A 17,262-nucleotide genomic window follows, 5' to 3' on the forward strand; every position below is an offset into this window, starting at 1 on the left:
AATCACGAATACAAGATACAGAACCTGCTCGTATCAATTAAACGCTGGATAATCACTCATAATAGAAGTGACAAAGAATGTCCTTTTTGAAGGTGCTTTTCACTAAACGTTTACATACCTTTAGTAGAAAGAGATAAAAACAACAACTTTTTTTTTTTTTAACCCAACATGATGGCTATACTTTTCTGATTTCTGATTCAGGAAAGAGAAAGATCCAAAGGGCTTTTACTTCAAAGAGAAAGAAATATCCTGGATGCAGCCTGGTTGCCCATTCCTGGATGCAACGCAATGTTTATGGAAAGGCTGGCTTATGAAACAGCCTTATAACACTTCTGAGACTTCTGCTGAGACCGCAACTAGATGATATCATGCAGATGATCCACTTTGCGGGAAGTCTGAATTCTGATTTGGAACACTAAAACAGTAAGAAGCCCTACTGACTGTCAGCTGCATGCTGTTCACTATTTATTAGAGCATTAAAAAATTGAAAGAAATGCTTCGACTTTGAAATTCTTAACTTTTATTTAAAGTCATCATTTTCAAACTTTTTTTTTTTGGTGGGATGCTGCCTCTTTTAAATTGCTTTAAAATGGTTAAACAATTCATCCTGGCAGTTAAATATTTTTTCGTTGTCTGAAAAGCTTTAGTTTACAGAATGTTTTGTAGACTACAACAAGTCCAGTACCCCTGTAGTGCATTTTTGTAGATTTGCTCCTAATTATACCACCTTTCCATGATTCTGATTGCACAAAGTCATCCACAGGTACTAACACCCATTCTTGTGGAGTTTCAATCTGCTTAAGCTATGTTATAGCAAACATTTAGCATGTAACCTATATGCTTATGCATCAGCTACATCCTTATCCTCCAAGGAAACTCTATGATAAGATCAATTTATTCAACTGTATGTACAGTATATTTGCATATTAATAAATAAATCAATATTAAAGTATCTTCCCCATATAAAAGTGACTACAGCCTGACCAGACAATCTGACTTCATTTTTTTCTTCCAAGCACAGCTGTGTGACCAAGGCAATCAGTTTCCACTCAGTTTACTACAGTAACTGTAGGAGTAGAAACCTAACAAACCAGTGCTCAAGTTTAAATTCCGTACAGCAGAGAGGGGAAGGAAATAAAAGTACTAAAAAGTGCAAAAGCCAATGACTCGTAGAGCAAAGAACAAGTTCATAATGTGATCCTGGGGAAGAGAATCCAAAGAAGGACATGCTGCAGCAAACATCATAACCGAAGTATGTTTTTGTCCTGATAGTCAGCTGCATTTTGCCAGTCTTGTCGTGTAATGCTCCAAGAATTCCAACTTCCAGAGATGCCATCTCCACCTCTACACATTTATCAACACCACATTCAGTGCAAAGTGACATTTCTGAAAATAACTGTTTACCTTGTCTCCATGACATTCATCCTTACTGTGAAGAAAAGGTTTGCTTTCTTTGTCTGTTCGTTACTATATACAGAAGAGCCTATATTTACACCTCTCTGTGGTAGTGAACTTTTTTTCCTATATCTACATTCATTAGAAATTGAGAAGGCAAGTGGCCATATCTTATGCTTATGAAATTCTTCCCATTAACCCAAGGACTATCTGTTCATCTTGATTTATACTTAAAGTAGCTGCACTTTGTTCTTTTTTCCAGCCCACTTTCAATGGGATGCAAGTCATGGGAACTTGTGGGACCTGGAACATATTTCAAGTCTGATTGCCTGAAGTGGAAGAGTGATGAGCCATGTTTGAATTCAGACGTCTGTTTGCAGCACAGTGTGTGTGGACCATACCCCCATTTGGGTATCTTACAAATACAGGCTCGCAGAAAGGATTTTGGCACACTTGACAGACCTTTTTGTCCGAAAGGAGAATTGGAGTTCCTTTTTGTTTGACCTAAAGAAAAAAATTCCAAACATGAATCTAGCAAGAAAGGAAAATAAGATGCAGCAAAAAAAACAAAAAACAAAAAACACAACAGATCATTGGTAACATCACCATATCATTACAAACACAGTCAATGACATAAGTGGCAAAAAAAGATTTAGCTTTTTAAAACTATTTAACTTGAAATTAAGTTTCCACGTTCATGCTGGTTTATTTCCATGCTTCTTCCTTTTTAATCTGTTTTTCAAAGAAAGGCACTCACACATTTAGTATAGATAAAAACCTGCAACGGCTTCCTAAACAAGGACACATGACAACTTGAAAGCAAACTGAGTATTGTCACATTCTTATCATAGACAGATTAAGCTGGATAAACTTTTATTAGACCAAAAAGAAATCAAAAATCCACTGGAAACTTTAAGCAACACAGTTATATAGCTTGGAATAGAAAAACACTTTGTAAGTGAATTCATCACTAAGCAAAGATTGACAAACTTTAATTAACGCCAAGTGCTGTGCGTTAATGCCAAGCTTTCTTGCAACTTCTGACAGTGCTCAATCCTAGCAAGAAAATGCTCCATTGTTCAAAACAAACAAACAAACAAAAAAAACCAACACAACTCAAAGAGCTTCATTAATCCAGAAATCTCAGATTCATTTTCATTCAGTCCACAAGTTCAAAGTTATTCCTATTTCAAGGCTCCCCCTCCCCTTTTGTTTTACTGAGAAAGCATAAAATTGACTGTAGTAGCCATGGCAAAAAAAACAAAAAAACCACACTAATAAATGCACCAATTAAAATTACCAAGGACCTGATCTCACCTTTCTCCTAACTCTTCAAGTGTCTGATTATAATTAAGATATATAATAAATACAGAATAAAGCTTCAAAGTGCCTCTGGTACAAGTACCTTTGTTAAAAGCAAAAACCTACCTTCTCGTATTTGTAGATCAAGTTTTCAGCTTGTGCTAACCCAAGTGCAGCCTGAGTCATTCTTTTTGTATGAATGCTTTGCCTCACTGCTCCGGCCAGGAAGGGGGAAAGGAGCTGCACTGACCAGCTGTCAGGCACCAGCTGCAAAACCAGAGCTGCATCAAATTCAGCAGCGTGATTATTCAAGAGATCCACAGCAGCCATGACTAGTGCATAATCCGAAGCGCCTGGATTTAGATATACCGACAGCAGCATATGGAAAAGCCTCCGTCTGTACTGCAGATCTCTGTTCTCAGAGTTCCATATACAGTATTCTTCAGCAGCATGGAAGTCCTTCAACTCATAGACAAGGATATGCAAAGCCTTCTCATGTTCTTCTAGTTTTCCATATAAAATTGCACTTTCCATATGAAGGTCTGTGCCACGGACTTTGTCTGTTAAATGAGAAACAAGGCAACGTTTGCTCAGTGGAGGAGAGAACACTACTGCTTCTCCCAAATTCAAGGTAGACATGCCCACAGAGCTCAATTCCCACTAAGTACATGTATGTGTATGGAAATACAATGTTTTTTCCCCTAAAACTATTTTGTTTTTCAAGAAGGAACACACGAGCATGCATTGATCTCATCTTTATGACAGACAAGAAACATAAGAAAACCTGTGTTCTGAAATACATGGATTTCAAGAGAATAATCAATGTTGCAACTCTTACTCTTAAAAATTTAAGGATAAAAAAGAGCAAAGACTTTCCATTGGAATCTTATACTTGTATATTACTTGTTATATAATTTTTTAGTAACTAGAAAGGCAAGGAGGCAATAAATGTTATTTCATTATTTTAGTTGTTACTCACCTGTTTCTATTTCAACAGCCAGTGGATTTTTCTCACTGACTTTCAGAAAGTATTTCACATCTTTCAGTACAACAAGGCATTTCCCTTTCATCCACTGGAAAGTACATTAAAAAGCAAGGCAAAGAAGCACTGGCCAGAGGTATTTTACCTCAACTGTTGCTTGTCTTATATTACAAATAAGGTATATACTGTCCTTTTCACTTAAAAAAAAAAAAAAAAAAAAAAAAGATCCTCTTTTTTTCTGCCCAGCATGAAACCCAGTTTTCACAGCAGGAGGCAGTTACGTACAACAAAAGTTTTAGTAATCACACTCCTCAAAGCTTTGCTGTAGTTCACACTAATTAAGAAACAGACTGCTTAACAAATAAACTTGTAACTTTTCCATTTGCAAAAGATTGTCATGTTACATGCACATCATTAAAAAGAAGCAGGAAATTAAGAAGGTACTGTATGAAGATACTTTTTCTATCTAGTCACATGCTCTGTGTTTGATGAAGTGGCAAACATGCCATTCTAATTCATGAACTCACATCAAAAGGTGATGGTAACAGCTGCTCTCTTCACTGAATTACCTTAAATAGGTGAATTTGGTTGACAGTTTTACCATCTAGAAACCTCAAATGTTTTTTTTTTTTTTTTTTTTTTTTTTATCCTTAAGAGAACTTTATAAACGCTGTATGTTAGCTCCAGTGGGAAGCAAAGATGAAGAGAAGTGTGTCTTACCCAAAATAAAGTGAACTCTATAAAGATCAGATTTCTGAAGAAGACTGCGTAGTTTCGATAGAAGTTCAGTTGTTTCTGTACAATTATCCGTGGTCACAGATTTTCGCTGAAGTATTGCCTCCAAATACAATGCAGCTAGATGAGTATGATACTTTTCTTTCTACAAATGAAAAGAGCAATGTTAGCTCAGTTTACAAATACAACTCCTCCTCCCCGTAACACTTCAATGAATATGTACATAATTACATAGAAATGTTTAAGTTCATTTAGTTAATTCAGATAATCCAGAAGTCTTTTGTTCATTTAAATAGACAACTTAGTCATACAAGCTTCACAAGACAGGATATGCTCTATGTACAATACTGGGTTCTCTACATCAACAAGTCAGGTATTTCTGAAATACAGATATGATATCTTATTCCTAAACCTCTTTTCACCTTAAGTAAAAAGATTAATAAATAGCTTTTTTTGTGCAAAAATTATTTCCTTTCAAAAGCTCATCTAATGAAAGTCAATGCAGTAAAACAGATCTCTTTTGAGTACAAGGATGTTTACTCTTCTCCTCTATTTTCCCTAGTTTAAAAAAAAAAAAAAAGGTTTAATGCAGTTTTCACCATATTCAGATATGTTCTTTTCTATTTCTGCAATAAAATCTGAGAAAGCCACCACCAGAGGTAGACAAGCACTCTGACAGCACAGTGCTTTCTGCATTATTCATTACCACATATTCATCAAAACAAGCTGATGATTTGACTACTGTTTGAAACATTCTCACTAAAGCAGTCATAATACTCTAGTGTGTATATATAACTTTACTCAGCCTTTACTAGCAGGTAGTAATAAAACTATTTAAAAGTTTATTTGAAAATATTCATAACATTAGAAATAGTACATTAATTGGTCAGTGTAGTACATCTGGGGTATCTGCAATAGCAACAGAGGGAAAGCATTGATCTAGTATGTACATTTTAAGAACGTAAATTCATGAACTGGTCAGACTTACTGAGTTTCTTCGATGTTTATTTCTTTGTATTCATTACTTGAAGGCTAAAGGAACTTTTCTTATGCTTAAAATGTCTCATATCCAAGTACTATAACGCTTTCCTGCCTCTGTATTATACTTAAAAAGCAACCAAGAATAAAATAATAGTCACTTCAACTAGCGAACACATCTTTTGGACATTCAACAAAGAGATGCTTGGAATTCTACAGAGTGAGAGATGCATGTTTTAATTTTATTTCTTCTTCAGATCACTCCAGAAGAATAAAACATACCTACTTTTAAGACATTGAATTAGCGATTTTAATACATTACTACTGCTGCGCAATAGGATTAGTGGTTGCTCAGATGTTTTTCTATGATCTTACTGGAGATGTACATTTTTCTCTTCGAAAAAAGAGAAACTATAAATCAGTCACATTCTCTAATGGGGAAACTACACCACCGTAAGTTTGGATGTTTGAAAGTGATAAATGACACTTCAAAAAATATGGCTTCTAGTGATCAATATGCAGTCAATTCTGACAGACTGAATACACTCTTATGTTTCACCTTCTCCCATGCACTTTGTAGGTGGCTCAAAGTTTTGTGTGTTAACTACTCCTTATTTGAGGATGTATAGTTCAGTCTCAATGAGTGCCATACTTAGTATGCAAGCATCCCAGAGAAATTTTGATTTAAATATCTTAAATCACTGTTTGTGGATTGAGCCTCACCAGTGAGGCAGAAAAAACAAGATGGAGAAAAACTGACACAAGGTAGGCAACTGTCTTGCCATCATGAGAGTTGAACAGTTATAAACAAAAGGCACATCTCAGATCCTCATCTTCCAGTTTAACTTTACAATACTCAGAAGAGAAACACTGATACAAAAATCCTTCAAATTATGCATATTTCTTCTAGACTTTGGCTATTTTCAGAGTTACTCACCACATGCATAGGATTCAGAGTGTAAACTATTTTTGATATTTTTGTAGGACTCACCTCTATTTTTCTTTCTAATACAAGATGTTCTAGATATTTAACACGTGCTTTAGGGTATTTGTTAAGGCAACTGATGATATCATCTGGATTGATGTTTTTCTCTTGTTCTTCCACAGGCCTTTTAGTAAAAATCTGTACTCCAACCTAGAAAGAGATAATTGTATTTAGGAGCTCACTGACAACTATTTTATTACCATTTAAATGTCTACTTAATAGCACTATCAGATCAGTTAGTACATTATTCAGAAAACAGACAATGTAAAAACTCACTCACACCATTAAGATTACACTACTTTGTGCTTAATGTGATCTTACCTGCTCCTATCTCCCCTACCTCATTTGGTGTTCTATACATTGCCAATACAATGTATTATTCTATATGTGTACGTTATATATATTACCTGTTAGGCATAATCTGTACTGCCTACAAGAAGTGTTGAACAGATCTGGAACAGAACAAGGGATTTCAGTCCTTTGTAGCAATAAAGCATCTGGAGACCAGACTGTTTACAACCTTCTCCCTCTGTGTATATCATCACTTTTAAGAGACTTCTACAATGACCAAAACCAGAGTTGAGAAATCTGGTCATTACATGCAATAACTGAGCTTTTACTTAATTTAGGTTAGGTAGTGACCAGTTCCAACAGCACAGACTAATTCAGCATAAAACACCCCACTTCACAGCTAAGTACAGCAACAGATGTTATACAATTCTATTTTTAAGTAAGTTAATTCATTTAGCAGCGAGATGTTATCTTGAATGAAGGCTAGTTATTCTATAATTCCTATAATGTAAACAGATAGTATCCTTCACCGAAATCCTTTCATAGATGAAAAAACAACAGCAGCTAATGTCTTCAGTGAATTTTTTTTTGAAGATCTAAAAATTATCTTAGAAATGGGAAAAAAAGATTATGTATCTTTCATTGTTTAGACGGTTCAGAATGACCTAACTTTTGTTTTCAGAAAAAGAGTCAGCAGTCAATCACTAGCATAGGGATTGCTAACAGTGGGACTTAGAAAAACTGAGAAGAAAACTTAGGTTTCTATCAGTTACTATTTACTAGTTACTAAATATTCAGCAAAAACAGTCCAATCAGCTACCAAGATGATATGAATATTATTCAACAGCCAAACATTTCTGCAGCATTATGTATATGATGATCTGGAAAAAGTACACCAATTACAAACCTCTTCATTTTTTTGTAAAACCCATTCAGAGTACTTCCACACTAGATCTTGGTCTGAGCAGAATGTAAGGAAGTCTACTATATATTCATAGAGATCTGAACGTGTAGAATCTTCAATGTCTCCATCAACTATCTGCACCCATAACTGAAAAAAAAAAAGAAAAAAGAAAAAAGATTCGAGTGCTTAAAACATGTACTGTCTTCTAACTCAAGATGTATGCAAGCTACTACAAAATTTCATAGCAACCATTGGTACTTGTACAATTAGAAAGGGCTTCTAGGAACGTCAATTGTAAGGGACCACACTGGTTGTTAAATTTGTACCTCTTGTCCATCAGTCTTTTCTTGTACCTGCCACATTCAACTAGTTCCAACCCCATTACGTGTGGATTCTCATTATCTGAGAATGACAAGTAGAAGAACTGAGGCGGAGGTACACCACCACCAAAGAAAGTTTTTGATAAGAGTCCTTTTCTCTGGTACATAGTCTACTTCTCATGTTTTTGGAGAGTGCAAAAGAAAAGCAAATGTTTCAAACAGGTTGGAAAAAAAAATATTGTTCTTCTTTTATTTTGACTGAAGAACTTTAATCACCATGTGAGAAGATTTCCTTTTAGTTCTAATTTTAATTCGTGTAAGAATTGCCACATCTAGCAGACCAGTTTAGCAATAAACTTTGCTCCTTGAAACAAACAGAAAAATATCTTGTATGCAACAATGGAGCTTCCTGGTTTGTTTCCTTACTATCTTTCTGCCCAGGAAATTACTATTTACATCTAACCGTCTTGAATACATTTGACGGTAACTGCAATAAACACACTCTAAAAGCCGCACAGCAAACTGCTTAGATACTAGATATGGCCTGAGATATGTGTTATTTATTAATCAAGCACATCTTTCTAGATGAAGTTTTTTAGATGCTAATAACAAAGCTATTTTGTCTGCAGTCTGTAGTCTACCACTGCTCTTAATGACATCAGAAGGGGGTCCCTAAAGGAATTAGTAAATCAGTTGAAACTCAGAGATATTGCAAGTTACATCCTAACCTGGCGATGAGCAGTGAACAAATTCCCAATCGCTATCAGTGGCTGTCATGAGATTACACTACTGCTCTGCTCCTTGTATACAGACTGATCAGCACAGGATACGTCCTGAAGTCCCTCAAACACCATTTGAAACGGTATCTTGATGATTTTAGTGCTTTTGTACATTTTTTTTAAAGTACAAACATTCTGATATAAACAGTTACAATTAAGAACAGGATACAAGCATGCAAATCACTACCATCTTCAATAACTGAAGGTCTTTCAGATCTAACATTAGTTTACTCAAGGAAGCCTTAGCGTAAATTTCTTAGATATACACATCACTTTCCAAAACTTGAAATTAGCACCTCAGATTTTTATCTCAAAGGCAAGATTTTGGAGTGGTTTACAGATGACACTAAAAGCTTTATTCTGACCTGAAGTGCTGCAGCATCTTGACCATTGTAGTGATAAAGGAGACCAAGGGCAAAATACCTGTATAAAAAGAGAAAACAGTATTAAAGTTTCTAGATCTTCCCTACCAATTCCATTATTTGATTAGTAAGGAATATAACAGTATTTTACAGTGGGACTTCTAGGTGACATGAATATAGCTGGGCCTACATTCAAAGGAGAGAAGTTCTGTCCTAGAAAAGTGTTTCTCTCTCTAAAGATAGTTTCTAGTTACTAGCTCCAACCTAAACAGTGACAAACTACTTGTCAAATTAGAGAAGATTCCCTTGCTGTTCTTCAAATTTCACATACACACCTAACAACTCCAAATAATAAAGTATTCCACCAATAGTTAATCATGTCTTCAAAATCAAATTCATATGATGCTTTTATTTAAAACTCTGTTTCACTATCAGAAGCATTTTCTTTAGCGCAACACAAAATCAAGTCAGGCAAGGAAGAGCTTTGTGCAGTACACCCACACAGAGGTGTTTTTGTGTCCTGTAATACAAATGAAGCTGAAGTTCTACAACGGCTGTTTCCACAAAATGACTTTCCACACTTCATATTTGCAAGAGCTTGCCAAGCAAAGCATGCATGGCAAGAGGATTCAACAAAACACCTAGCAGAAACAAAACCACTCTAAATCTAATCACAATTAAAGACTCCCTGTCACTGCTGTAGTTGCTACTACTGTACTACATGTTTTAAAGAAATTAAATCCAAGACAGAGACACTACCTACGACTGGAATATTTTACACATTTACTATCTGGTGTTTCCTGTTTAATGACTAACACCCAATTCTCCACCCACGGGTATTTCTAAATTGAAGTCACTTGCAGCCATCTTAAGCAGCGTCCTTTTAGTGAATCAGTGGGAGTTCAAAATTCAAAAGCAAGCCTTCTTTCCCTGAATAAGTGAGTATAATTTAAAAGCTACTAGTTAGTGGATAGTTTCTACATGTTTTGAGGCATCTTTTCCTTCTGTCCAAGACATCAAGAGGAGTATTGCTACTGCATCTATTTAACTCTCACATTATCATGAGAGCAAATAAATTGCTTGTCCTCCCACCCCCCAACCAAATCCATATCAAAACTTATTTTTGTGTTGGACACAAAGTTTCAGGGAAAAAACAGTATTTATCAGCATAAGACAGAACAAATTTTCATTACTTCAGACTATCAATTAATACCTTTCCCCTGAAATTTGTAAATGCTCACAAATCAGGCCAAAATGTCTTTTGGACCTGAAGTTGGAGAAACTGAAAGGATTTGAACACATTGCTCTAAAATTCAACAGCGTTTAAGACAAACGTGTTTTCTCCTGGTCTCAAAGGTACCTCACTCAAAAAATCCACTCACTTTTTGTGCTTTTCCAGCCAGGCAGCGCTATCTGTTAATAGACAAAAGTTCTCTGAAACCAGCAGATCTAACAGGCTTTCGTGATTTGCCTCCGCATATAACTTGAGTAAAGCTGTGTCGATGTCTTCCTTGTAGCCATTTGCAACCTCAGTGCTGCGGACTTCATTCAAGTAACTCATGAGGAATCGTTTGCATTTTGTCATCTTCTCCTGGTCCCCTTGGGTCAGCTGGTTGAGGTCAGCATATTCATGCAGAGGGGGATGAGACCGTATAAATGAAGAGGAAGTAGGCAACAGGAAGGGGTAGAGAGAGATCAGCTCCCGGACGTCAAGCTGGCCGCTTCTGCAATTACAGTGTCAAACTAGATGAAGCAAAAAGAAAGAGAAAGTATACATAGGCACAAAAAAAATGTAACATTCTGGGAACATGTGCTTAGAGTCAGGACACTAACATGTCAACACTGGAGAAAGGATCTTTAGAATAAATTAGGATTTTATTTATTTATTTATTTTTAATATTTCTACCCAAATTTGTTATTCTTTTTACGTCCGTAGAGTATCAAGAATTCAAAGACTGGCTAGGCTTTTGCTTTTGACATCCTACATTTATCTGGTGGCATATACAAAAATCATCTGATCAGGCCTAGTGCCGTTCCTAGCAGCATCATAGATTTAATCAATACATTCTTGTAGCTAGTATGCTGATCAAGGCAAAAAAAAATGGAGACAGTGAACCCTTTCAGGCAAGCCAGAGACTGTGCAAGTATAGTTCTGCAGAAGACAGGATTCTCCTATAGAGAACTGAAGCTTTCAGAACACATTTGGATGATGAAAATGTTTTCCTACCTTTGAAATGCACCAGATTCCTCCTTCAGCTTACTTCTTTAAGAGGCTCTGAAAATGAACTGTGGGTACTAATCATGCATCCTGCTAACCAGTAAGAGGAAGTCTATTCTGCAAGCTTAGGTGTCAGGCATACATCAATGTCAGATACTAGTGAGAGGCTTTTCCCTCCACATGTGTAGGGTATCCTATCTAGGAGCAGGCTGTAACATTGATATGTTACCCAAAACATTTTTCTTTCTACCTCACTGAAGAAACTCCTCAAGTATTCATAGAGTGAATGTTGTGACAGAAGAATAAAACAGAATTTTGTTCATGCGGCAAATACCTTCCTTATTTTCACAGCTAGAATGATTCTTCCTCCTAGGCTTTGCTATAGGAGAACTGCAAGAAACCAGGTTGTGATTCAGTTCCCTGTCAAATTCATTACTCAGAATTGATCTTTAAAGATGAAACTGCAGTCCTGAACTGCAGAAGATACTGTTGCTGAAAAAAACTCAAAAGGAACTTTTGAAGTTCTTCAAAATAAATCCTGTTTAGTTACTGTTTTGTTGCAAATAAAACTGAAATAGTTTTGATCTATCCAATGATCAGCAACCTCAGAAAGATTTTCCCTTCACAAACGTGATTGGGAAGTATCCCGAAAGCAAACAAGTCCTAACTACGGAAGCAGATGAAGCAGGAAGACTTTTACCTTCTGCAGGCAATCAAGTGAGAAAGATCTGGGCAACCTGCTCTAGGTGGCCCTGCTTGAGTAGGGACCTTCAGAAGCCATTTCCAACCTCAACCATTCTGTGACCCTACCAGGTGGATTAATCCCTCCTTTACGGTTCCAAAGCATGGAAAGCAATATGGTATGCCTCAAGCTGTTCAATTCTTGCCAGAGAAATTATTCCAAAACCATCCAGGAAATATGAACTGGTAAGAAGCATCTCCATGGCAACATTAGTATTTTATATATATTTTTTAAAGTTCTAAATAGCTATTTAAGAGTATCCTTTGGCTACTAAATCTGTACCAGAAGAATGAAATTCTGGGAGACCGCAACAACAACAAGAAATTTAAGAACAGTAAGCACCCTGTTCCAGAGCCTAGTGACCACAACACATGGAAACAGCATCGTAGAAAGCAGAAGTCCTCAAGAGAGAAGAATCTGAACACGACAAACCTTCCTGTGAAAAGAGGTTTGAAAAGAAAGTTTTTCCAATTCATAAACAGAGCTCCTACTGCCTAAAAAAAACACCTCTACACTAGGAAGGCCAGCCTCTACTAAGAAGCAGTGCTCATGTCTACTTTGCAGATTCCTGCAGTTGAGGTTTCCTTTTAATTCCTTATTTCAGACTTCATATTTGGTTTTGAAAGCTTTAGATCCACATTACATGGAACTCAGAGGTAGATGAGATTTATTTTTAAAGATGCAGAATAACCAGGAAATAACAAGTTTTGACAGTGGTATGATCTGACAGTTCAAAGAGCATTTGGACTTAGATTAATGTAGCTGGAGCTCTGGTTAATTCAACTACTCCATATAAATTAAGACAAGTTCAGGACCACTAGGTAATATATAACATTAGATGTTTTACAGGAGTAAATTAATTGTATTTAAATAAAGAAGAGATCTTTTTTCCCTACAAGGTTCTTCATTGATTTTTGTTAGAACACAAAGGTAATCCATAACTTGAATAACATCATAAGTCCACTCCAAATTTGTGCAGGAGTCTTGGTAAATCCATAGAAATTAAAGTACAGATGGACAACAGTTTCCTTGTTGGCATGCTCTCACATACTTGGAGATGGCCTAAGCTTAGATGGAGACTACGACCGTGGAGAAGTTAAAAGTGTTGGATTTAACACACCGCATTTAACAAGTTTTAAAACATTTTCCAACTTCTACGGTTGCTGAGGTTCTGCGCCCGTTCACCTTACCATCCAACTTCTCCTAAATGAGGAAGTAGTTACCACACCTCTGAGCTTCATGGATTCTGGCCTTAATGGCCATCTGTTTCCAGAAGAAGAATGAAAACCAGTTTCCAACATGGGCTAGGCCATGCCTTGGGCTGTGAATCACCAGTGGCTCTCTCAGCAGGTCTGACTTGAGCTCAGATCGTACAATTTTGTTCTCCCCACAGCAATGCTAACTGGCAATTAGGCAACCTCCTTAAAAGCTAAGCATCACTCAGAACAGACTTCTTCAGAGACATAGCAAATGCTAAACAACAGCCCCACGTGCCTGACTGACTAATGTTCACCTCAAGGCTCATGGTTCCTGGGAGCTGCAAGTTTTGGCTTGGGCTTTTTCCACTATCTTCGAACGAAATGATATAAGAAGAGAGTTACAAATAGCACCTTCCCTTGGAATATCTGTTTGAGTTTTCAGCTTCTAAGGTTTAGCCACATATAGCTAGCCACTTGCTAAAACGTAAAAAATAGGTTCTTAGCACTGACAGTTAGATTTGTCTTAAAATACAACTTCCCTCAGAGTAATTCTGCATTAGGTCTTCTTTGGCTTTATGTTTACAAACCGCACAGTAGGCAGAATTTACAAGACCTGGGAAAATTCAGGTCCAAATTATAACCCCTAAATTTACAGATATCAAAGATATCAATGGAGCCTACGTAATTTGACTGTTTTACCCAGATCTCACTAGCTGTAATGGAAGCTTATATCCTTGAATCACATTTAAGATGCAAGCCGAACACTGAGTCCTACATCACCTAACACTAAATCCTACTTATGAACTATCCAAGTATAACTACCAGCATTTTTTTTTTTTTTTTTTTTTTTTTTATAAAAACCTTTCTGCTGTAGGAAAGCTAGCTTCTTAGCTAGAAGTCCATCTATATCTCTTCCCAGGTGAGACAATATTACCAAAAAAGAAGAATTTATACTTTGATTTATTAAAAACAACAAGGTTTAGAAAAAATCCTGTATCTGTCAGATGTAAACAACATCTAACCAGTGAAAGGACATAAGCAAATACCACGGAGAAATGTTTTCCCTGGGGCATCTATACCACCAACATCTCAGCAAAATAACTGGAACTCAGGAAACAGCCTGCTAAACACGCTGTTTGGTCTAACTGCATGCAAACCCCCAATGACAGCAACATGAAACAGCATGATTTGTAAGTTATAATGGATTGTATGGTGCTAACAACAACTGAATCTGTCAGACCAAAAAAAAAGTTTTATTGTTGACAGCACGCTCAATTTAAGGTTAACAAAATCAGCTAAAAATTAAAAAAAACAAACCTCTTCCTTCTGTTGAACTACTTTAGTTTCAATACAGCTAGCACTTCCTTCCTTCTTGTCAACGTTCTCCAGTATTTTGAAGTATCAGCATAACCTAAAGGAACTCAGTAGGAAAACGTTCCTCCTAGAAGTTTTGGTATCTAAGAACTATGACATTAAGCATAAAACAAGTATCTTGACAAGGTTATCCAAGGATTACTGGTGCAAGAAAATGACGCCTTTAGTCCAACGCAATTATTTCCCCAGCTGATTTATAACTCGGACATTTTTTGAGGAATAAGATGATCTCACATGAAACTTGGCCAGAAGCAGCCCCATGTCACAGCAGTTTGTTGGAGCTACTGATGCCACTGTTTCATTGCTAAATCCATCTTTTCTTCAGACAGACATCAAGTTGCCCTTCGGCATTTTAACACGAGTTATTTCTGACTAACGCTAGCTTGAAATAGCTCCAGAGAAACACAGAGATTGGAGGAAGTGTTTGCATGGATTGCCATTATCTTTCCCAGTTTTTCCTCAAACATCAACAAGCCTTAAATGAACAGGACTGTCTGAGTGTTCAGTCAATGAATAACCAGATATTATTTGAACTGGGTGCAATGGCCTGGACTGAAAATCAGAGATCCTGCATTCTACAAGGAATTTTCAGTCACCCTAGTACTTATGGCTTACACATGGCTGGTCAGAAGGGATGCTTGTCTGTGCTTTGTCCCCCCAGCAAAGACTTTTAGTAGCTTGTGAACAGCTGTTCTGCTTCGGAATAGCAACTTTTAGAGGAAGGGAACACCCCAGGATGCTGACTGAGCTCCAAAATTCAGGCTTGGACAGGAAGTTCTCATTAAACACATTTGTTCCGATAAAGAAGCTTGCACAATACCATTCATTGAAGCTCATTTGTCAGATGGACTGCTAGATGCATGGGTGCTGAATAACTGATCTTGGCTATTCCATCTCCCCTCCTTCTACAAGGTGCTGAAGCTCCCTGCAGGATACATTTCTCCTATTTCACTGCTTTTAAGAAATCCTCAAACCACTACCAGCAAGGCAGAAGCCTCAGACTAGATCCTACAGTGAATTACTGCCAGGCAGGGTGGAATAGATGGAACAGATAGATAGAAAAAGTTGGGGTTGAAGGGTCAAGCTACAGTCAAGACACTGCTATACGATTCTGGCCACCTGGGCACACCCAGACAGTGAAGAAATTTTACAACTAATGTAACCTCAACAAGCTATTTTACTAAGACTAGCTATACTAACAAGATGTCTGCTAGAAAGTCACACGGAAAGGCTTTGTGGGAATCTTTAAATAATTCCTTACTATAAAAATTCCTTACTATAAAGCTTGTACTTCTATTTCAGATACACAGCACAGCAGTGATTTAGTCCAGTATTTGTAAGACTACCGGGAGGAAGGAAGATTGCAAGTTGCTCACTAATGCCAAAAATTACAAGGTAATATAGAAAATGGTTGTGGCCAGAACAAGTTGCCCATAGACACTGTTCAGACCTTTCCTGTCATTCTCCAATTTCCACCCAGTGTGTGCTGCCCATTCAAACCCAGTGTTTCCCATTACCCCGGACAGCTGTAGGTAAAGTGGAAAATCCCTTCTCCAATAGTAACTTTGCCCAAAGCTTCCCTTCTCTCGACGCATTTCTATTAACCCAAGGACAACTTTTTTTTCCTCCCCTATAACATACAAGCCTACTACCTACAGCAAGCTGTTTAACCATAGCAATTCTATTCCATAGGCTCTCAACTGATTTTAAACGAAGAGAGTTCTTATCTGCTGAAATTATGTAGTCAGCATGGATTACAGTAACCCTGGACAGCCTCCCTGCACAGAATGAGGTGCTACTAGCAGAAATGAAATTATCAGGTAAAATAAAGATACCAAGCAGCATTTTTGACTGATTTTATGGAGTGAAAGTGAATTACCAAGGTCATTGTATGAACAAGTGACTGTTGAAACAGCTGAGTTGGGAAGATTTGTACAGACTTCCAGAAGAAGTGTTAAAAACAATTTCAGTAGCATCATTCTCAATAAAAACTACAGTTGTGTAGTTGTGTCAATTGTATATACATTGTAACTTTGTTTATTTTATTTTTATTTATTTATTTATTTTTTTTTTTTAAGAAAACACATGTCACAGCACACATTCAGTAATAATGCCTTGACCTTCATCGGCATGGAGTCAAAAAAATCTCTACACAATCAAAATACAGGATTAGAGCCTTAATGCTGCTGTTTGTTAGCATACGAAAGAATCAGTTGCATTAACTCTTCAAATATAAAATCGTTTCAGTCTTACTCTGCTTTTCTCCCAACCAAGCTATCTTATCACACTGATCTCCAATCTGCATTAAAAAACATTCAAGTGACTAAGTGCTTTTAAAACCTAGAATACTATCTCCTTATTTAAAAACAAATAAATAAATAATTTTCTTGTTACACAATTACCTGAAGAGCTCTTTTGCTTCAAGGAACTGAAGCTGTGCAAACTGTATAAAACCTGCTTGCTGCAGGATTCGTTTGTACATTACCTATGAAAGAGAAGAGGAGAAAAAAACATATTTGTAAGGAGCTATTCACATGGTACTAGTAATGTCTGTAATAAGTACCTTATAAAAATCACTGAACACGTCACCTTCAAGCAGGACCATCAAGTTAAATGCAAAATAAAGCCTTTATCTTCCACATTTTCTACTGTATGTAACTGAACATACACAGGATCTACTATCCAGACTGAGTTTC

General features: G+C 36.7%; 1 protein-coding gene across 1 annotated transcript in view; it reads right to left on the reverse strand.

The window, feature by feature from the left end:
• Positions 1-555: 555 nt before the first annotated feature.
• Positions 556-17,262, reverse strand: part of TGFBRAP1 (transforming growth factor beta receptor associated protein 1) — a 31,792-nt gene continuing 15,085 nt past the window's right edge. Inside the window, exons 5-12 of the mRNA XM_032204950.1 lie at positions 16,969-17,051; positions 10,416-10,757; positions 9,037-9,094; positions 7,576-7,719; positions 6,384-6,527; positions 4,400-4,559; positions 2,824-3,257; positions 556-1,899 (exon numbers count right to left, since the gene is read on the reverse strand). Of these exons, the coding sequence (XP_032060841.1) occupies positions 1,711-1,899; positions 2,824-3,257; positions 4,400-4,559; positions 6,384-6,527; positions 7,576-7,719; positions 9,037-9,094; positions 10,416-10,757; positions 16,969-17,051 (1,554 nt within the window). The 3' untranslated portion in view covers positions 556-1,710. The remainder of the gene's footprint in view (positions 1,900-2,823; positions 3,258-4,399; positions 4,560-6,383; positions 6,528-7,575; positions 7,720-9,036; positions 9,095-10,415; positions 10,758-16,968; positions 17,052-17,262) is intronic.

This window comes from Aythya fuligula, chromosome 1 (assembly GCF_009819795.1).
Source record: "Aythya fuligula isolate bAytFul2 chromosome 1, bAytFul2.pri, whole genome shotgun sequence".
NCBI lineage: Eukaryota > Metazoa > Chordata > Aves > Anseriformes > Anatidae > Aythya > Aythya fuligula.